The sequence below is a fragment of the Colias eurytheme genome, chromosome 24 (genome assembly GCF_061535395.1).
Source record: "Colias eurytheme isolate Ceu_HAF_F1 chromosome 24, ilColEury1 Martin Lab GWU primary, whole genome shotgun sequence".
NCBI classification, from domain to species: domain Eukaryota; kingdom Metazoa; phylum Arthropoda; class Insecta; order Lepidoptera; family Pieridae; genus Colias; species Colias eurytheme.
Genome location: NC_143003.1, coordinates 4,382,469 through 4,405,564, shown reverse-complemented (window position 1 = coordinate 4,405,564; position 23,096 = coordinate 4,382,469). Strand labels below are relative to the sequence as shown.

The 23,096-nt window shown below is 34.9% G+C and overlaps 2 protein-coding genes across 2 annotated transcripts in view; both read left to right on the top strand.

The window, feature by feature from the left end:
- Window positions 1-23,096, top strand: part of Fim (plastin-2 fimbrin) — a 70,969-nt gene that overhangs the window by 39,273 nt on the left and 8,600 nt on the right. Inside the window, exons 2-9 of the mRNA XM_090115727.1 lie at window positions 9,688-9,774; window positions 10,963-11,106; window positions 13,784-13,865; window positions 14,247-14,400; window positions 16,152-16,315; window positions 16,641-16,750; window positions 17,060-17,254; window positions 17,817-18,030. Of these exons, the coding sequence (XP_089971853.1) occupies window positions 9,688-9,774; window positions 10,963-11,106; window positions 13,784-13,865; window positions 14,247-14,400; window positions 16,152-16,315; window positions 16,641-16,750; window positions 17,060-17,254; window positions 17,817-18,030 (1,150 nt within the window). The remainder of the gene's footprint in view (window positions 1-9,687; window positions 9,775-10,962; window positions 11,107-13,783; window positions 13,866-14,246; window positions 14,401-16,151; window positions 16,316-16,640; window positions 16,751-17,059; window positions 17,255-17,816; window positions 18,031-23,096) is intronic.
- On the top strand, window positions 18,724-19,533 carry LOC149897944 (uncharacterized). The gene has a single exon (XM_090115700.1). The coding sequence runs from the start codon at window positions 18,724-18,726 to the stop codon at window positions 19,465-19,467; it is 744 nt and encodes a 247-aa protein (XP_089971826.1). The 3' UTR covers window positions 19,468-19,533.

Sequence of the window (23,096 nt, the reverse complement as noted above, 5' to 3'; positions counted from 1 at the left end):
GGATTTAGCAATGTATGGAACATTACCTAACTATAATATGTTTGTGTACGGAGCCAACAAATACTGTAGTGTTTACGAAAAATTAATCTACGTTACTTAATATACAGTTTCGTTTTGTCGGATCAAATAAAGCTGTAATTTTGATAATATATATGGATCTGATCAACATACGTCTTTGGATTTGGTATATAAAACGGAGCCAACAAGTGTTTATGGGTTTCTGAATTTCGGCCGTTACGGAGTCGATTTAGTTCGAGATCTTAGCAATAAAAATGTTGAGTACATCAATTTCTCCATGAATACGTTTGGCAACATCGCTCAAATATTTGCGCCGTTGCCACTCCGGGCAAGATCTATGCAACCGGAGTCGAGTAATATGGGGGAAAAGGTGGAGTCAGGAATGCACGGCAGTCGGGCTGGATCAACTTAGTGCCCAGGTTGGTATTTATATATATATATATATATATATATATATATATATATATATATATATATATATATTTATTTATTATAATATATAAAGCTACACTACCACTGACTCACTCACTGACATCGCTTTTCTCGGAAACTACGCGGAAAGTGGGGGGGATAACGACGTGATCGTGTAGAGGTGCGCCGAGTGACCACCGGAAAAATATTGACATCTCCAACACCCTGGACAAGAGAGTGGACCCCTGGAGGTGCGCAAAAACGGTGACACCTGGAGGGGGGGTGTCGGAACAAAAAATGCTCAGAACTGGTGGCGATTACCAGGGGGGGTGGAAAAATGGGGATTTTCGCGAAAACAAGATGGCCGCCGTACTTTGCCAAAATCGCCGTTTATGAATCCTTACGTCTCAAATTTGGCACACGTGCTCTGTTCGAGCCGGCGAATCGATCGGTACCCCGTTCGAGTGGCTCCGGGCCCCCGTTTCCGACTTCCATACAACGTAAAATCCAACGGCCCGCGGAAACGGTGCGAGTTGGGGGGGGGGTCCGGGAACTAAAAATGATCACCACCCTGGGACGCTACCAGGGAGCCATAGTGGGTCGCTCGATTTTGGAATTTTTACATTTTTGGCGCAAACATAAAAAGGTGCCTATAGCCGAGGTGGTGCAATGGAGAAACACACCAATGACGCATTCATACTCGCCCAACTCCCAGGATATCCAGAAAAATATGAAACCCTGAACTTTCTCACAGCCCGCGAAGACGGTCAACGGCCCGCGCAAACGGTAGCAGCTACATCTGGTGTGCTCGAACTAAACTTGGAGTAGACCTCGAGCAATTACCACAGATAGTGAAAAAAATTCAAAATGGCGGAAAAAATGGCCGCCGCCATACAATTTCTAAAACGGCCATTTCTGGGCCGATCGCGCTGAAACTTGGCACAGGGGCTTTAATCGAGCCGCACATTAAGGTGTTATACTCATAATCGAGTTTCCACCGCTGGTTTCCGAGTTTCATACAACGCAAAATTCGACGGCTCTCCAAAACGGCGCCAGATAGCCGGGGGGTGTAGAACTAAAAAATGATCAGGAAGATGGGGCGCTACCAGGGCAATGGAGAAATTTTGTAATTGAACGCAATTTTTTTTTTTCAAAAATGGCCGATTTTTCAAAGCAAGATGGTGGCGCCGGTTATTTCACGATCGGTCTGAAAATTGACTTTTGTGCTCTTATCGGCCATATTTACAAAACTGCATACTCAGAATTTCTCTCCGACCCCTGGTTTCCATTTTCCATACATCACGAAATTCAACGGCTCTCTGAACCGGTGGCAGGTAGGTCGGGGTCGCCGAAGTAAAAAATGCTTCAAAACCTGGTCCGCTTCCAGGGATGTAAAAAGTTTTGGTAAAATGCGAAATTTTTTTTTTCGAAAATTTTGTATGGAAATTTCCATAGTAGGAAGGATGATTGAATAGCAACGGCAAAAGATGGCGCAAGGCGCAACCGCGAAGGTCGACAGCCTCCCGGAGTAGAAAATATTTGAATAAGTAATTTATAAGCAGTTTCAACTGACTGGAGAATCGCTGTTAGCAGAAACTTAATAACAAATGGATAGGGAATTGTAATGCATTTTCAAATGACTGAAGATTACTGCCCTGGGACGCGCCGCGGGCTGCTTGCTGCCCGCGCACCACGCAACTTCGGTGGAAGATGGCCTCCCGGAGTAGAACAAAAAACTTGAATAGGGAATTTATAAGCATTTCGGACTGACTGTGGAATCGCTTTTAGCAGATAGTAACAAAATATGAACAGGAAATTCTAATGCATTTTCAAATGACTGAAGATTTGTAGATAGGCATTTAAGCCAATAAGTAGTTAGATATCTACAAAGGCTATTCAAATTCAATACGATACAGACACAATTCCAAATTTTGAACCAATTCGACCTTGGGAAATTATAATCCGACTTCCTAAAAAAAAATTTGCCAATTAGGAAATTTCTTAGTTAATTTTTGATGATGATGATATCAATATAGACCTGCCTACCTACATATATTGCTACTTACATCAAAAGTTTTAATGAAACTTGAAAAAACTATATATTTTTGTACCTATATATTTTTCTACTAGCTCTCCGCGCGCCAGCGTAGTTGAAGAATCCGCATAGTTGTGAATAATAATATAATAATATAGGTAACGAACCGAGATGAGTAATTTCTATTGATGTTATTAAAACAAATTGTAAAAAATCGAGGTTAACACGTTGACTGCGGCACAGATATATCTGTACTTTCCATTACTGCGTTACGGGTCGTTTTAAACCTTGTCCTATACCAGACATTGTGGCGGCACGAGGCATATTAAACCCCACCGCCCGTAGGAGATCAAAATCCTTCTTTTGGCGCCAAATATGACAAAGTGTGCGGCTTTTGTCGTGATTATTATTAACAATGAGTTGATTAACCTAAATCTACCGTCGCCCGTGGTTAGATTAGTTAGTTTAGATTCTATGGGTAAAATAAAATGTGGGGTCTGATGTACCCCATACCGCACTGAACGATAGCAGTTTTTCATATAATTTAGTGATGGGAAAAGAAATATCGACTTTATTTAATTGTATTTATTTATCAAACTTATGGATGTTTTTCATTAAAACAGGCCAAGCAATAATATTTTTTCAGATTTCAGATTTTAGAGTTTCACCACCCGGTTTTTCTTCATCTTCCTCCTTGATTAACTTTTTTCGGCAACGTTTCGACATAATCGGCAGCAGTCGTAATTCGTCGCGTGCTCAGTCTCGAATGTGTTGCACAACACTAACCGCGTGAAGCTAGCTTAGGGTGCGGTACGAGGTTCGCGGGGTACGAGGTTTTCGCAACCTCGTTCCGCACTGTGTTAGAATTTTTATTAGTTCAGTGCGGCACGAGGTCTAAGAAACCCGGTATTAAGGTCGGTATACCATTGAACTAGGAATCAATAGCACATCTCAGATATATAGATATCACTTTCCTACACTGAACCAGATGGAAGTTATGCCTCCCGCACGACAGAGAAGTTTAAGTTTTTTCCTACCGCTATAACGACGAGACACGGACAGGGTGTTTCAAGCCCTGTTTCGCAGCGAACGTGTTAAACAACCATATTTTTATACAGATTCTCTACGGACGGTTCTCACACAACACTAAGGTTTCCGTATAAGTATGAAACTTCAATATAAGACCTTGCCAAGATTGCTAATTTAAGGTTTTTATTATTTTTGTTGTTGAAGCGACATCGACATCATGATCTCTGAAATTTTCAAATGTAGGTATCAAGGTTCATGAGATACAGCTGCCTGGTGGCAGATGGACAAACAGTCAGCCAGTCAGTAATAGGGTCCCCTTTTTACCTTTTGGGTACAGATTCTTAAGAATAGAACAATTTTAATTTTAATTATAAATTTTTAAATCATTAATATTCAAGATCTGTAGAATAAGTGTGGAACCTATACTATCACATTAAACATTAGGGTGGAGTGATATTGTATGAAATATTTTTTTTTTGTTTTTTTCAAATGGCATAGCGACAGAAAGGTGCCTTTTAATGAGTGAATTCAGCATACAAAATATTGTTTACGTGTCTTGATGTTTTGAGGTGCCCCAACCCAATTGAAAATTAGAAAAATATGATTTTTTAGCAAACTTTGATTTATTTTTTAATCACAGTATTTTTATGGCCTTCAAGTCTATTATATAACAAACTTATTTGAGATACATTAAATAATAGCCTGATAAGTTGTTTTAACGTTTTTCATCAATGAAAATTATATTATAGAGGAATGAAAATATCAGAAATAATTAATTATTTAGTTTCACCCGCGTGGCTCAGCTCCTGTTAATCTTAGCATAATGATATATAGCCTTTAGCCTTCCTCGATAAATGGGCTATCTAACACCGAAAGAACTTTTGAAATCGGACCAGTAGTTTTTGACATTAGCGCGTTCAAACAAACAAACTCTTCAGCTTTATAATATTAGTATAAATTATAATATTAGCATAGATAAGGATGGTTTTTTTTCAAAACTAGGCATTGGCAGTCGTGATACTGATACTCTTGCCATTATAAAACCATTTTGTTTACTTTCTCAACAAACTGCACTTGAAGCTTCTGTCACCAATTTGATAATATGCATTACGGCCTGGGTAAGGCAAAGAAAATCTTTGATATACTGAAACATGTAGTCAAACCGCTATTCACGTTGTCTTTTAAGATTTATTCATATAAATTAGAAGTCAGAGGCTCAGTGTTCTTACATTCTTGCCACATAGTTAAGTCGGTATAATCTTTTGAGCAAGTACAAGAGAGTTAAAAAAAATGCATTTGCAACTTCAAATATCAAAATATAACCTTTGGTACCGAGTGACAAAATACTTCAGTTATCTTTTCTTGTTCTTTTTTGTTCGTTTGTCGGTCTTGATAAGGTTTTAATAAGCGTCTATATTAATTTGTCATGGTGTGTCGAATAAGTTGTAGTACTCTGTTAAAGCTAATAGTGGGAAGCGATGCTTTTCGCCACACATCAAACATTTCCGTAGCTAATCTTTCGGATAAATCATGAATTTTGTTATTTTATCAGGTTTAATTCATATCTAACAAATAAGTAATAAATTCTTAGCATCAGTATAAGTTGGTAATTGAGACACTGGGTACTTCTCTGGCAAACAAAATGCAGGACAACATGTCGTTTGTCTTATTTTGACTTGCAACATTTTACTGTAACAAAGCGAAATTATAGATAGAACTCACATCAAAAATATTAAATTATGATCTTAATTGTATTTACGTGTAAAATTTAATTTAGAAATATTACTAACATTAGTGTTATTTCCTTAACGGCACTGTTTAAAATCAATGTTTCCTACAATAAGAGTAAGCGCAAACGGGCCACCGACCAGAGCCTCTGGTAGCCAGCGATAGCCACTTTTTTATATAATGAAATATTGTGTATTCTGTGTCTTCTCGTTGGCAACCAATGAGATAACACAGAATCTGATTTAGCGTCAATTTGTCAAAATTAAACTTTAATGATTTTCGAAACGAAACGAAATTTTTTGAATTTCATAAAGTTCATGATGTTGGGGGAACCTCTAATGTATCATCTGCAAAGTATAATTTTGCATGCGTATGTATGAGCAATAATGACATCTTTTTACAGGTATGCCGAAACGAAAATGAAAAAAAATATTATTCACTCCACCCTATTAAACATGTATAGTAAGTAGTTAATAAGTATTTATATATTAATAATTATTTATACTGATTTTTTATTTCATTTAGCTTTCACCAATGTTGTGATAAAAATTCAGTGTGAATAAAATGTACCTACCCACCCTCTTCAAATATTTAAGTATAGGTATGATTTCAAATCAAATTGGAATAATAAAAATTCATAATCAACAAGCATTCAATGAGAATTTTATAAATCAATACAGTTTACTTTAACATACTTACATGCTATATGCAAAATTATCTAACATTAAAATAAAGGTATTTTAAAAAATTATATGAAAGCAATTTAAATTATTTTTTTCTACTTTATGAATATTATTACTAAGAGACACTAGATTAATAAGAAAATGAAACACATTAAAAAGTTTTCATTATAATATATTTACACTGAAAACATAATATCCAAACCATATGATAACTATTTATTTAATTTTAATGATAAACATGACTTGGTGTAGGTATAGGTACTATGTTTAAATTAATATTTTAATGATACAGTAACTTTTATTTCATATTTTTGTCAAGACTTCTGCAGGGATCCCGAGTTACATTGTTCTTGAAAGATATTTTTTGGTTAAATAATATATTAAATTTATGATGTTTGGTGAATTAAAATTGATAAAGAGTATGGCCAAATTAATATACTCGGTTCCTTTTTTCTTATAGCAAACAATGTTGTTTAAAATGTAGACGGCTTTCACTTATTAGGTATATTCTGTACATATTATAGTAAGAAGTATAAAATGTACAGTAGCAATAGCTATCAAGTTTTCAGAGATATCATGGATAATCAAATTGAAATTTATACACTTTATTACTATTTTTCATCTATAATATAATACCATCAATGGGTCAATCAGTCTGAGTTATTCAATATTAATAATACTAATAACTTTCTGGAATCTTAGACAGACACCTCAAATAAATGAAATTCGGGATCACGTTTCAAAAATTTAACCAATATTTGAATAACTAAGTAATTTATAAGCATTTTCGACTGACTGTAGAATCGCTGTTATACGTAGGTTAAAAACTATTAAAACTACGTTAAAAAAACCGACTTTAAAAACGGAAAAGTAGGTTCTTATTTTTAGTGCCGAAAGCATAATGAATTTGATTTTAAACGAAGCTACTAAAAAGACTGAAGTTTTCAATACGTAATAATATACACATCTTCACACATTTGTTGAGTGAATGAGCCAATCGTTCACGCTTTATAAGCGTAGGACTTACACCAAGAGTGTAGTTTTTGTATCAAAAATAGCCAATTTTTTGTATTGCGAATAATTTAATTGAATTGCAAGTACATAGGTAGTTCTTGTATCAAAAAATAGCGTAGTTTAATAAGTGCTTAGTGCTTGGCACCGACTTCAAACCTATGTAGTGAATAACACTAACAATAATATGTAGTAATTAATTATTTTTTACTTTTCCGTTTTTGAAGTCGGTTTTTTTAAAGTAGTTATTTTGATAGTGTAACGATATCTTAATCGATACACCCTTTGACAGTAGTCCTATGGTTTTCACTTAGATATTTTTAGTGACGAAAGCATAATGAATTTGATTTTAAACGACGCTACTAAAAAGACTTGAAGTTTTCAATATGTTTTATACATCTTCACACATTTATTGACTTGAACAGTTTATTATGAAAAGTCACCGCTATTGATTAGACACCTCAAATAAATGAAATTCGGGATCACGTTTCAAAAATTTAACCAATATTTGAATAATGTAATTTATAAGCAGTTTCGACTGACTGTAGAATCGCTGTTAGCAGATGTAACAAATGGACAGGAAATTCGAATGCATTTTCAAATGACTGAAGATTTCTGCCCTGGGATGAGCTGCGAGCTGCTTGCAGCTCGCGCACCACGCACCCTCGAAGGTGGACAGCCCTCCGGAATAGAAAATATTTGAATGGGAAATTTATAAGCACTTCCGATTGACTGCGGAATCGCTGTTAGCAGATAATAACAAATTGACGGGGAATTTTAATGCATTTTCAAATGACTGAAGATATCTGCCCTGGGATGCTTCCGCACCACGCTCCCTCGAAGGTGGACGGCCTCCCGAAGTGGAAAATACTTGAATGGGGAATTTATAAGCATTACCGACTGACTGTAGAATCGCTGTTAGCAGATGTAAGAAATGGACAGAAAATTCGAATGCATTTTCAAATGACTGCCCTATTGCTTCAACCCAGGGGCAAAAGGGGCTCGCGGGCTGCTTGCAGCCCGCGCACAACGCTCCCTCGAAGGTCGACAGCAATCCAGAATAGAAAATTTATGAATTGGGAATTTATAAGCACTTCCGATTGACTGTGGAATCGCAGTTAGCAGAAAATTATAAATGGACTTGGAATTCTGACACATTTTCTAATGACTGCCCTATTGCTTCAACCCAGGGGCAAAAGGGGCTCGCGGGCTGCTTGCAGCCCGCGCACAACGCACCAGCTAGTTATTTATTATATATATATTATTGTAGTTTGTGTAGTGTATAATACAAGTATATTTATATAACTATGTGGTATCTATGTACAGTATATGTAGTTTATGTAGTATGTAGGCATTTTTTTAATATATTCTTTCTTTTATTTCTTTTTTGCGCTATCCTTATTCTTCTTACATTTCCTTTCCTACCAGGTTGCCTGGCAGAGATTGCTGTGTAGCAATAAGGCCGCCTATTGTGCAAAATTTTTGTACCTCATTAATTTGTATCTACCACATTTCCTATATTGTTTTGTACAATGAAGTGTTATAAATAAATAAAAATAAAAAAAATAAATATGTAAACGTAAAACAATGTGAAAAATGTAAAAACCCATGAAAAACTTTTAAAACCATATTTTTCCTTACAAGTTTTATTGTACATTTATTATAATATGAACTAAATCAGTTCCGCGTATGGTTTATTCATTTATTACAGTAATAAATTTAATTAATTATTCGGCTAAAACAATTTACGTTATCGTAATGGGCATAAAATTAGTTACCGATAAAATTTTAATTATAGCGAACTATGTGATTCATACTTCTCATTGATAATGAGTATTTGATGAATCATAATTTTATATTTAAAATACATTATTTTATAGATAGTATTTATTTTAAATAGTAGGTACATTCTAATATATTTTTTTATATCATATTAGTCTTCAATATGATAATACTAGATTTCCGCCCGCGGCTTCGCCTGCGTTTTCATAGGAAAACCCGCATAGTTCCCGTTCCCGTGGGGTTTTTGGGATAAAACCTATCCTATGTGTTAATCCAACTTACCCTCTATATGTATGGTAAAATTCATTGTAATCGGTTCAGTTATCAGTAGTATTTGCGTGAAAGAGTAACAAACAAACACACACACACATCCTCAAAACTTTCGCATTTATAATATTAGTAGGATAATGGTCTTCTTTCTGACTCGTAAAATAGTTGGTCATAATATTATTATCGAAGTAGTTAGAAGCGATAAAGTTTATCAATTCCGATAAGGCAATTAGACGTTATAGTTCTCTTGATTCACAGCACCAATTAACCCAAGGGCAAAGGTTGTTACAGTTTAAATCAATTACATAATTATTATAAGTTACCTATAAATATTAGTTGCTACATGTTCTGTTTTGATGCAGCATTTAAGTAAACAAATGAAATCAACTCACGCTCATATGTGTTAGAAAAAGAGGACGAATGTAAAGTTATTTTTAACGAACGAATGTAAAGTTATTTTTAATATTATTTTATTTAGTTTATCAGATGTACTTTTGCAACAAATTTGTATTTGATAGATAATAGATTAGGGAGTAGTCCTATCAAATTCGTTAAAAAGTAAACGAAAGAAATGTGTCGATTAAGGTGCGATGCATTTGCTTAACACGATAATAGATTTAACAGTGTAGGGATTATAAAGTTACTTTGAGTCAACTAATGTTTATCGATAATTATTCTTTATAAAGAGCCATTGTTTAAATTGATTATTTCTTGTTGCAGTTGGACACAAGTGGAAATGGATTACTCGACTTAAAGGAACTGAAGGAAGCTTTGGACTCAGTTGGATACAAAATACCACAATGGAAGGTTCGTAACGAAAACTTACTTAAAATATTCTTAATAGTTTCATCTTTCAAGCAACAACATAGCTATCTTGCTACATCACGAGCGAAGCCGGGGCAAGCAGTTAGTTACTTGGAATTAGTTTATTTATGCGACAACACGCCCGACAAACATCACAACATGAAATATGTTAACTCTCCTTTGGTATACTTAGATAAAATAAATATTAAAATACACTTCTAGAAAATTTCCACCCTGTGTATTTTGCGTTCAATGAAAAACACTAGAGAATATTAAAATACCCGCATATTCTACATAATGTATGTTATCTGTGGAATGTACTAGATCTTGATAATATCTGCAGCTATTTATATTCGCTTGTAAGCCTTAAATCGATTCGATGCATGTAGGGCGTACATTGTACACGGAAAGTAGCGTAATATAAGAAGGGTAAAGCCTATGATCGGATTAATATGTATGTGCCTCGCTTGCGGGATTAACTTCATTTTTGTAACAACCACGTACTTTGTTTTGAAATGGATAGTGAATTTTGAAAGCTTTGGGTGGGTTTAATTTTAGTTTAATAAGAGATAGAGCCCGTAGTGGCACAGATTAGATACTAGGTAGTGGTTTGTCTTCATTAAGACATTTGGTAGACCTCTCATTTTCATATTTTCAATGCGATCCTATTACATATAAGATGGTATAATATACTATGGACCTAATTTCATTCGCCTGACGATCCATGTATCTATATTTTTCACCTGTATCATAGAGCGATTGATTGTTTGTATTTAAACTTTAAAGACTCGGGAGATCGGCTTTTTTGTGGGAAAATAAAAGACATGTTACGGGCGACGTGATTAACTGGGCTTTATGAATATGGACCGGCCATTATTAATAAGGCCCAAGATAGAAGGGCAAAAAGATTAATTTATCACTTTGACCAGCCATTGCTGCAATTGTGATCAAAATAGCATGTGCTATTTTGATCACATAGCGCAATAGTGTAGGGTATTATGAATACAGACCGGCCATTATTAATAGTGCCCGGACTTATCAAATTTCCCGCAACATATACATAACAGCCATGTACCATTGCGCGGGTTTGGTTGGAATTCGTCCGTGACATAAGAAGCTCTATACCTACGCAAATTGGCGTGCCTAAAAACTGTCTAGACACAATACAATCAATAAAAACTTAAATTCCAGGTGCGCTGCATGATAGAAGAATACTACGACAGCGGCTCGAAGCACGGCCGGGGCGTCAACGGGAACGTGAACGGAGACGCAAGGAAAAATGGCATGACACTCACGGAGTTTGAGGAGCTTTGCGCTAATCTTAAGGCACAACAGGTATGAATATAGTTACATTGAATTTTTAGCTAAAGGGCTGTTCAATCCGCTGGAGGATAGTTAGTAGATTGAAGTAAATTTTCATAGATTTTTTAACATTTTAACTGACAGATAAGCTTAACACAACATCCGTAGGGGACATTTGGCACTAATTGATGAAGAAACTGCCTACGGTGTCCGTTTCTCCATTAACTTTGTGTTTTTCATTTTATCGAGATTCTAAACAAAACAAATACATAGTCACATGTACGATTTTTTTGGAAATGGCATTGCAAATGAATTGAGTGTTATTGTTCGTTTATGAAAACTTCAATTTTCTCCAAGTATTTCACACTCTTTCTCATTAAGGCTTATACATGCGCTAATAACCTTGACCATACTTGACGGATCTCAAACCTCTCCCGCTGCACCTTCTTTTTTCCTCGCATTTTGTATTTAAAAAGATACCAATCAGTGAAACAAAAAATCCTCGTCAGGGACTGTTGTGTAACTGATAATTTATTAAACACTAGCATTCCGCCTGCGGCTTCGCCCGCGTTTTAAAAAAAAAACCCGCATAGTTCCCGTTCCCGTGGGATTTCCGGGATAAAACCTAGCCTATGTCACTCAGAAATGATGTAGCTTTCCAACAGTGAAAGAATTTTTCAAATCTGCCAAGTAGTTTCGGAGCCTATTCAATTCATACAAACAAACAAACAAAAAATCAAACCTTTCCTCTTTATAATATTTGTATAGATAAAATTTTCAGAGCTCTAAGTCAGCAGGTTACGAATTTTATAGAGTATTTGCGGAAAAATCGATGACCACGGCACATTTTTTTTCTAGAAATCTATTAACTTTGGAAAAAATTCCTCGCGAGCAATTAAAGATCAAAGACCATCCTATTTTATATATTTTTTTCGGTATTGTGCTTTATGTTGTACCAGACTTTATAGAGGTTGAACATAGTCGAAATTGCCGGGTAACGCCTTAAGTGCACTCACGAGCGCAGGAAAACATAACAACGCATTTGACCTTGCCGCATCGTGTCTAAGGGTCCTTGGCGGGCTTATTTTTATGGCAAGCACGATAAAGACTACGAATTATCTTATACATCTTGTAATATACTATGGGTATATGTATAGAGAAGTAGATAATCCTTTATAATTGTATTCTATTCTAAAAAAAAGTTCTGGGAAGGGAGGATACCACTCCCGATTTTAAAACTGGACCATATTAAAACAATTTCCTATCAAAAACAAAAAGAATCACGTGTCAGAAGTGAACTTCTTTGGTAAGATTCAAAGATACCAAAATCGTCGCCTTACTACATGACGTGATGGTATTGCCGAGACGCGACCTTGAAATTTTACTCTCAACGCGCTTAAAATAGTTTCTCTTCCAAAGAAAATGTGATTCGATATATTTTTATGACCTTAATAGATGGTTCGTTCAATAATTCCATCGTGTTAACATAAGTAATTGATGATATTTAAGCCGCTAACTCTTGTTAAGTAGTCTAATGCATTTTATTGATGCTGTGTCAATAAGAAGCCTGTAAAGTCAATATTATTGTATTATGTAAAGTTCATTATAGGTCAAAGTAATGAATTGATGGAAAATTTTAATTATCAAAGTGTTTCAATATTTTTCATATCGTGCAAAAAATTATCTAGAGTAGGTCATTGGTTTGAATACAGTATTATGCTTATAATGTGGGTAATATAAATAAATATAGTTATTCAGAGTTATTTTTAAAGATGGATTTTAACTTTTTATATTTTCAAAACTAGGGTTGTAACACCCAAATCTAGTGTTACTTAAATAGCTATTATAAAAGTATTTTTTTTTTAAATATTATTTTAGTTGTTTAGAAAGAATTAATCTCTAAAAGCTCTATTAAAGTCAGTAATCACTTTTATCTACATCCGTTCATTTCAATACATGACGATAAAAATAAAGCTAAAACCGTCCCCGTGGATCGCAATAACGTATCATTATTATATACAAGTTTTTTAAAAGGTACTTTCATAAAATTAACTACTCAAGATGCAGATTAGAGCGTACAACGTGTGTACAAGCAGTTAAAATGATTACTGCACGCAAGCTCATTGTAAACTGTTGAAGATTACTGTTAATTCTACTTTACATGGCTTTTAGTGAGTCTAATCCGATTTATACAAAGTAGCCTATAAATAATAAATATGTAGTTAAAAAACTTAAAAACAACCTTAAACTCATGAAATTATTGTATTGTCACCGATCCTTGATAAGTTTGAATTAAATCTGTTCCTATAAAGCTGGTCAAAATCAGTAAGTCTGTTACATACAAATATACCGAAGCTAATAGAAGCGTTTTATGAGAATTCAGACAGTATTTTCGTAAAAGAGAAATGGACAAAACAGCTTGTGTTCAAAGGTGTTTTAATGTTGCACGTATAGCGTGGGACGCAATTTTGTATCTTTTAAACGCCAAACAGCCGTAAGCTAAATTTTGAACAAAAGCTCACTATAGTTACCTTGGTCCAACACTCGTTGGGATTTTGATGGTCTCTACGCTTTAAAATGAAATGTTTTGTCGTTTAAAAATGATGGAACGGTTAAATTTTAGTACCTACTTATACAATGAATAGTTTTATTTATAGAGGATGAATTTTAAATATCCAGTAGGTTTATACAAGAAATATATTGTTCTCAGGTCTCGAGCACATTCAAACAGGCAGTCAGCAAAAAGGAGAATTTGGAGCATTTGGGCGGCATGAGCGAAGCGTCTAGTGATGGTATGTTAATATTTAGTATTTTAGTGTAAACTTGGATTAAATTAATATACCCTTAAAGTAGAATTCAAGCACTGGTTAATTACATTGAAAAGAAAGTATGGAATATGTACAATATTTAAATTAATGAATTACATACATATGCTAACTGCTATTTTTTATAAGTATAAATATTTTTTATGACTTAGTAGTATTATATTCAAGGAATATGAGAAATACCTAATGCACAAGTAGATTGGAAGATAGCTACTGAATTTTTTTTTAAATAAATTATGCCTTTTTAAACTTCCCATTTTTTCTCGATCAACGGAAAGTTAGTGGTCGATATCAAATCATATTATATTAAAAATTGCCATATTAAATGATAACTTGACAAAATTCCAGGCACAACCCACTCAGTGCGACTCGAGGAACAAATGGCCTTCTCTGGCTGGATTAACAGTAATCTCGAACACGATCCGGACCTCAAGCATCTGCTGCCGATCGACCCTGAGGGCAAGCAACTGTATGAAAAGCTTAAGGATGGATTAATTTTATGGTTAGTAGATTTAATGAAATAAAATTGAAATGCCAGTTTGCCGGTTAGCTAAAGTTAAAAATTCATTTATGGGTCAAGGTATACTCTTTACAACAGAATTCCTCATAGTATTAAAGAGTTTAGTAGTGCTAAATTTAAAAATTATGTAAAAAAAGTATTAGTTCAGAGAGCCTATTACAGCATTAAGGAATTATATGGAAGATAAATTAAAAATAATTTGGAAAATCCAAAAGTGCACGCCTCATAATTTTTTTTTAATAAATATTTATTAATTATTATTTTTGTTTATTTAATAACAATTAAACCACATCGAATCAGACCCTGAAAAATGAAAGGGTTCTATTCCTGAGCATACTCAAGCGTAAGAGAAAAAAAAAGACTCGATTAGTAAAGTATTTCGGTCGCTATCGTGTTAACAAGAAAAAGGATCCGCACATACAGACACACGGACGTCCAAGACAGAACTTTTTTAAACTGTTTTTTAACTAGTTTAAATAACAAAAATGACATCAAAAATATCATGAACGTTAAAAATAGTGTTTTTTCTTAATATGTGTGTGTATGTATTATGTTACAAGTGCAATGTATGATAGATACATAAAGACATTTTAAGTTTGAAAAATCAGATGTTTTGCGCGAAGTGACAGTAGTACCCACCTCAACGCTTCGCTTATGAGGCGTGCAAAAAAATGATTTAAAAGAGCAATTATGGAGTTTCTTGCCGGTTCTTCTCCATAGATACTGCTTTCCGAATCGGTGGTAAATGTTAAAAATATGTATTGACGTTTCAAAAGTGCTTCTCGCAGAAGTCTAATTGAATAAATAAATGTTTGAGTTTGAGTTTAATCAGTAAGCAGTACTAAAGTTGTAAAGTAATAGTAGCCCGTAACTGCAGTTCGTTGTTAAAATAAATTCCCAAGGGAATGAAATGTTTCAATGCTATAAAATATGGAGCATATAATATACTAGCTGCTCCGCGCGGTTTCACCCCCGTGGCTCCTCTCCTGTTGATCGTAGCGTGATGATATATAGCCTATAGCCATCCTCGATAAATGAGCTATCTAACACCGAAATAATTTTTCAAATCGGATCAGTAGTTCCCGATATAAGCGCGTTCAAACAAACAAACAAACAAAATCTTCAGCTTTATAATATTAGTATAGATTATGTTACTCCATCTAAAGACGCAAATATCATGCCATAAATGAGTTTTGTTGCGACTTGAAAGACAGACGAACAAACAAACACAAGCATTTATAATATTAGTAGGGTAGTAAGAATATAAGGATAATGTAGAATGCGTATGTAAAATCATGACACTCTTGTATTCTATACAAATATGCAACTTAGTAACCATTGATTATTTTATAATAACGAATGAATAAGCAATAACAATAAATATTGGAATAATAATCTTAAGGAAAATACTCTGTCTTGTACCATTTAGTGTGTCAGGGATACATAATAACATACCAAATTATTGTCACTTTATTTATCTATACTAATATTATAAATCTGAAATATCTGTTTAATTGTTCATGCAAAGTAGAAAATCTCAGGAACTAATAGCTAGAATCATTGTTATCGTTAGTTTTGAGAAGCTTAGCATGACAAATGTTTGCATTTACAACTTTTTGTTTCACACTAACTGAACATACAAAAGACACATGTCATTTTAAGAATTGTTTACATTAATCGAGCTAATAATTTAATTGTATTTTCTCTAACTTATTATTCCATTCAATTTCTAGCAAAGTAATAAACCACTCGTGCCCAGACACGATCGACGAGCGTGCTATAAACAAGAAGAATCTGACGCTATACACCAAGCACGAGAACCTCACGCTGGCGTTAGTGTCCTCGCAGGCTATTGGCTGCAATATCGTTAATATCGACGCACACGATCTGGCCAAAGGTAAGTAACTATCTATGTGGAACTAAGTGATCCATAGCATATTATTTAGAGCGATAAACAGAAGAATCTGACGCTTTACACCAAGCACGAGAACCTCACGCTGGCGCTAGTGTCCTCGCAGGCTATTGGCTGCAATATCGAAATCGAAATTATATAAAGATTTTAATTATATTGGGGTATGTTTTTAGATAAATCATAAAAAGGTGTTTTAAAATAAAAATCATGTCATTTTCAAAAGAATTGTACGCATAGTAAATTCGCATAAAAAGTATCAAACTTCAGATTTTATAATGTAGTCCAATTTACTATTAATTGTATTTTTCAGGCAAACCCCACTTGGTGCTTGGTCTCTTGTGGCAGATCATCCGCATCGGTCTGTTCAACCAGATCACGCTTGAACACTGTCCCGGTCTCACGGAACTGCTCAATGATCAGGTGAGATAACGTCAATATTTTTATTATTATTTATAATATGGGTAGTTATGAGGAAACTTTAGTTAAATGTAACATGTAACAGCTTTTTAGTATGTCATATTATATATAAAGTATGATATAATTTAGGCAGTGGAAAATATTTTTATACTGCACTACTACAATAACACAATAATATGCTCAGTAATATGAAGTTATAACCTAGTTTTTTCTATTAATTTTGCAACATGCTTTCAATTTCTACAATCAAGTTAAATATAAATCAGATATATATAATGTCAAATCCAAATTCTAAAACATGAACAATTCCAGGAACGCATCGAAGACCTGCTGGCCCTATCTCCAGAAGCGATCCTGCTCCGCTGGGTGAACCACCAGCTGCAGTGTGCCGGCATCACTCGCCGCTGCACCAACTTCCAGCAGGACGTGGCTGACTCCGAGATCTACTCGTACCTGCTGAAGCAGATCGCGCCTGATGATGCGGGAGTCACTTTGGACGCTCTACGGGTAAGGTTTGAGCAGTTTTAGTGAAATGGTCACTTCGATCTTACTCCCTGGCTGATCTACCATCTGCCGTGTGCTGTTGTTCGCCGCTGCAAAAATTACCAGTAGGATGTATGTAGGTCGTCAGCTGCAATTCACTGGTATCATAATTTGAAAACTTCGTCGTAATAGTAATAAGTAATCTATATAATCATTAAAAGTTGATAAGTTCCGTATTTGATTAAAGTTTTGTGAATAAGAATGTCACTCTAGAAGGGAAACTTGTTTTGGGATTTGATTCTTATGTTTAACCAACATTATGAAACGATAATAATAATCTGACATACGCAGCGGAAGACTTTTTATATAATTCTTTCAGTTTACTATGTCTAAGGGACACACCGCGCGCCATCTATTGAGATAATTAACAACCATCTTAACCAATACGAAACATTTTTCAATGAATACGATATTGTAACGACCTTTTTGTTGAATATTCTACTTTTTATATAATATTATGTATAGTGATAGAGATTAAGCATGTATTAAATCGTTCCACAAATATATTTTTTTGCTATATTAACAGGAAACTGACCTCCTCCGTCGTGCAGAAGTGATGCTCCAACAAGCGGCCAAGCTCCGTTGCCGCGCGTTCGTAGCACCCGCGGACGTTGTTAACGGAGTGTACAAGCTTAACTTGGCGTTTGTGGCCAATCTGTTCAATCAGCACCCTGGCCTGCAGAGGAATGACACGGATTCTGACGCGTATCACCAGCTAGATGAGACCAGGGAAGAGAAAAGTGAGTATATATTATGCTTTTTAAAGTGAAACTTTTATTACATCGTCTCAAACTTTTTGGTCTGTGTAGCGCATGTCGCGTGACGGTCGAAACGTACGATAATTATCGTACAAATACGATAATTTTGTGCCTAAGTTTCACTTTTACCGTGGTTTCATAAAACCACACAACATTTATTTATTTATTTATTAAGCCAAACCAACAGTAAATACATACAAATCTTGCGAGCTTAAATCTAGAAATATATAAATGTTAAGGATGTATCCACCAATTATAGGTAAGGACAAATTAATTTTTATATCTTAAACTTACTTAAATAGTACCAACTAAATCAACACAACGCTTACGTTAATTTGCGCTATGTCACTCATATCATATCTTTGTAAATTTATACTAATATTATAAAGCGTTTGTTTGTTTGATCGCGCTAATCACAGAAACTACTTGTTCGATTTAGAAAATCGTCTTTTTTTTTTTTTTTTTTTTTTTTTTTTTTTCGCGGGTAGATGTGTAAAACACAACACGTTGTTATTTCGCTCCTTATAAATATTTTGATTTTAATTTATTTTCTTGCTTTTTCAACAAATTACAATGTTCTAAATCTTACCTGTGTCTACCAGCACAAAGTCCTTTATAATTTTATTCTATATTAACTCTCTAACAACAAGTATACATAACAAGTGTGAAGTGAACATGGACTCACTCAAACAATCTATAGAGAAGATGACAAGTGATTTTAACAACAGGATGGCTGAATTCCAAAAGGATTTACACAACACTGCCTCCTCACATCCAGCTTCTGTAAGTCCTACTTCTAGATTGGCAAGTGAATTTGATGCTTTCCGCACGCTGGTTTTATCATCATTAGAAAGCTTACAATGTCAGGTCCAAGTGCTCACTAAACTATATGAACATCAAGAGTTGCGTAGTAGAAGGAAAATCCTATTAATTCATGGTGTGCCGAAAACCCAAAAAGAAAATGTAACTACAACTATGGTCGATGTTATATCCAAAAAGCTAGATGTTCCTGGTTTGGACGCTGATGCCTTATCCCGCTGTCACAGACTCGGTAAAGTAATAAATGATAAACCAAGACCAATTGTTGCTAAGTTCCGGAATATGTCACTCAGAGATAATATTTGGTTCTCCAAGAGTGGCCTAAAGGGCTCTGGTGTGACCATCTCAGAATTTTTAACACCAAGCAGACATGAAACATTCCAAGCAGCCCGCTCTAAGTTTGGAGTCTCAAACTGCTGGACGAGGAACGGCTATGTTTTTGTTCTTGCTCTGGATGGTAAACGTCATCGTGTGGAGTCTCTTTCTGAATTGAATGCCATATCTTCTGCGACTGAATCTGCTTCTACTATTACTAATGTTCAAAGCAACAAGGATCCCAAGTTAACATGTAGAACTAAAAGGATTCCTAAAGCCAAGTAACATATTTTTGTTGTTTTTTAGCACTAGTTTATAAATATAATATTGTGTATCCTTTGCTAGTATATAGTGAATATAACATCTTTCACACTTTATGATTGCTTTTGGTGTTTTTAGATCTTCAATGTTATATTTACATGTTTTTAAATCAGTTAAGTAACTACTTATTTTTATTGTTTAACGGTTACTTTTACCTATAATAAACGTGATATCTTTAGTAGTATATAGTGAATATAACATCTTTCACACTTATATGATAGTTTTTAGTTCTTAAGTCTTATATTTACATGTTTTTAAATCTGAGTTAAGTAACTACTTTTATTGTACAACGGTTACTTTACCTATAATAAATGTAATATTGTAGTAGTATACAAATAGTGAATATAACATCTTTCACATTCATATATTTATTGTGGTGTTTTTAGATCTTAAATCTTATTTTTACTTGTTTTTAAATCAATTAACTACTTATTTTTATTGTAAATTGGTTACTTTACCTATTATAAATGTGATATTTTTAGTAATTTACCCTTTTTTTCGTCTATAATTTGAAACTTTTATTTCGTTTCACGAAGTTTATCTAAATATCAATTTTACATTGTTCATATTTTGATTGTTTGCTTATCCATAGATCCGTTGTGTAGACTGTAGTTATTATAGCTTAAAATATTATCAATATTATGTACTTGTTGATACTTTGTTTACTTGACATCTGTCACTTGTCGTACATACTTGACAGCTTATTAATATTTTTTTTTCTTTAAACATGAGTAAGTTTAGTATGTAATAGATGCCATTCTTTTGGGTACAGTTCTTTGTAAGTTGGAGTAATATAGTTTTAATTTTGTATTTTTCTCTCTCCACAGCTGGTGGTCCAGGTATTATGGAATTACATTTTATTTTGATAATAGTTTTTATTATTTATCTTTTTTATTTTTTATTTTTTTGGTTTTAAAGTACTAGTTTATATATACATATATAAAAATATTTATTTATTTATTACCCCTACTATCGTCATAATTATATACAAACTTATAGCTATTTATTTATTGGTTCATTTCTATAATCTCTTCATATAACGCTCAAAGTTGCTTCTCAATCTATCGACTTAATTTTAACTCTGATAATGTCCGACTCTAATGACTCATTAACTGATAACAGCTTTTTATCATGCAATTCCAGTAATAACAGTTTCGTTAGCACGGATTACACTCCTCTCCCCGTTTCCTTATCCTCTCATTTCTCTGATTCCTCCAATAAGTTCAACGTGGTCCATATAAATGCCCAGAGCATTCCGGCTCACTATCCCGACCTCCTTGCATCCTTTGATTCGAAAACCGTCCATGCCATCCTTATATCTGAGTCCTGGCTAAAACCCTGCCTCCCCTCATCTTCCTTCTCGCTTCCCGGATTCCACCTGCTTCGTAACGATCGAACTGGTAAAGGGGGTGGTGGTGTGGCTATTTATCTACGCGCTCATATTCCTTTCTCCATTGTAAGTTCCTCTTCCCAGCCCCCACCATGTAATGAAGCAGAGCATCTCCTTCTTGAAGTCACTCTCTCCCATACCAAAATCCTGTTAGGTGTTTTTTATAGTCTAGCGTCGACTTCTTTCCCTCCTTTGATGAAATCCTTGACCGTGTCTCGCCACTATATGACCATGTCATCATAATGGGGGATTTCAATACATGTTTGTTAAAAAATGATCATAGAGCTAATAAGTTAACTTCAATTATTGACTCCTACAATCTATCCTTACTTCCTCTTGGTCCTACGCACTTCTTTCCTGATTGCACTCCTTCGCTCCTTGATCTGATCCTAGTTTCCTCTCTAAATCATGTACATAAACACGGCCAATGCTCGGCAGACGCCTTTTCGTATCATGATTTAATTTTCCTCTCCTATAAAATCCGTCCTCCTAAAATTAAACCTAAAGTCATCATGCAACGCAATTTTAGTGGAATAGATACAGATCGTCTACTACACGATGCAGCTAATATAGATTGGTCTTCACTCTCAACTGCTGAATCGATTGAAGATAAGGTAAATTTATTCAATTCATTCATTATACAATATGACAAACACGCACCTTTGCGTCCCATTAAGCTGAAGCATCTTCCAGCGCCTTGGCTAACTGATAGCCTTAGGGAAATTATGAACTGCAAGGCGAAAGCTAAAAGCAAACTAAAACAAAAAAATTGTGATCAGCATCGTGAAGAATTCAAGAAAATACGTAATCGCTGCAACACTATGTGCAGAGACGCTCAAAAACGGTACATACACGAATCTGTACAGAACGGAGATTCGGCCAGAGTCTGGAAATTTCTGAAGTCCCTTGGAGTTGGTAAATCTTCCTGTAAAACCGAAATTCCCAATGGCATTTCTATTAATGACCTTAATAAACACTTCTCCTCACCTTCCCTTGTATTTGATCCTGTCTGTAAACGTAACACACTTGATTCTTTGTCATCTAAATCAACTCCCTCCTTTTCCCCTTTCACTTTTAGCCAATTCTCTGTCGCCGATGTTAAGAAGAACATTTTGTCCATCTCTTCTAAGGCTGTAGGTGTTGATTGCATTGGTCGTAATATGATCATTCCCATCCTCGACCTGATTACTCCTGTTATAACTGATATCCTCAATTTTTCCATATCTTCATGTACTTTTCCACACTCGTGGAAAAGTGCAAATATTATCCCTCTCCCTAAGTCCAAGTGCCCTTCTACTCTCTCCGATTTTCGTCCTATATCCATATTACCTTTCCTTTCAAAAGTCTTTGAGCGATTAGTGCAGCAGCAACTCTCAAGATTCCTCAATAAAAACAACCTTCTCAACCCCTTCCAGTCCGGTTTCCGTCCAGGTCATAGTACGGCCACTGCGTTAGTCAAGATCACAGACGATATTAGATTGAGTATGGACAAACGGCAGCTCACAATACTTACACTACTTGATTTTAGTAACGCATTTAACACAGTTGATCACGATGTGTTGTTGAGCTTGCTACGCGTTTCTTTCAACATGTCTCCGGCAGTGATTAATTGGTTTAGCAGCTATCTCGAGGGCCGCCGGCAGCGCATTCTACTGGACGAGTGTTACTCATCCTGGTCTGATGTTACTTCTGGCGTTCCTCAGGGTAGTGTGCTCTCTCCTCTCCTGTTCTCCTTATTTATCAACTCCATCACTTCGGGTATATCCAGTCTCTACCATATGTACGCGGACGATTTGCAAATTTATTGCCATTCATCACTTGAGGACCTAAGTAGGAAAGTTGCACTCACGAATGATGATTTACGGACTATTAGTAATTGGAGCCGCGACCATGGTCTATGTATTAATCCGAAGAAATCGCAGGTAATTATTATTGGAAGTCAGTCGCTTATTTCTAAAATTGATAGGTCCTCTTTACCTAATGTTTGCATAAATAACACCGACATTCCTTACAGTTCCACTGTTAAGAGTCTTGGTGTTTTTATCGATGAAACATTATCGTGGACAAATCAGCTTAAAGAACTTAGGAAAAAAGTGTTTGCAGCAGCTGGTTCTCTCAGACGACTTAGGAACTTTCTGCCTATTCCCACTAAAATTGTTCTTGCTCAGTCCCTTCTCCTATCCCTCTTTGATTATGCAGATGT

Coding starts and splice junctions, on each gene's coding strand:
- LOC149897944 (XM_090115700.1), top strand. CDS start 18,724: ATGGACTCACTCAAACAATCTATAGAGAAGATGACAAGTGATTTTAAC.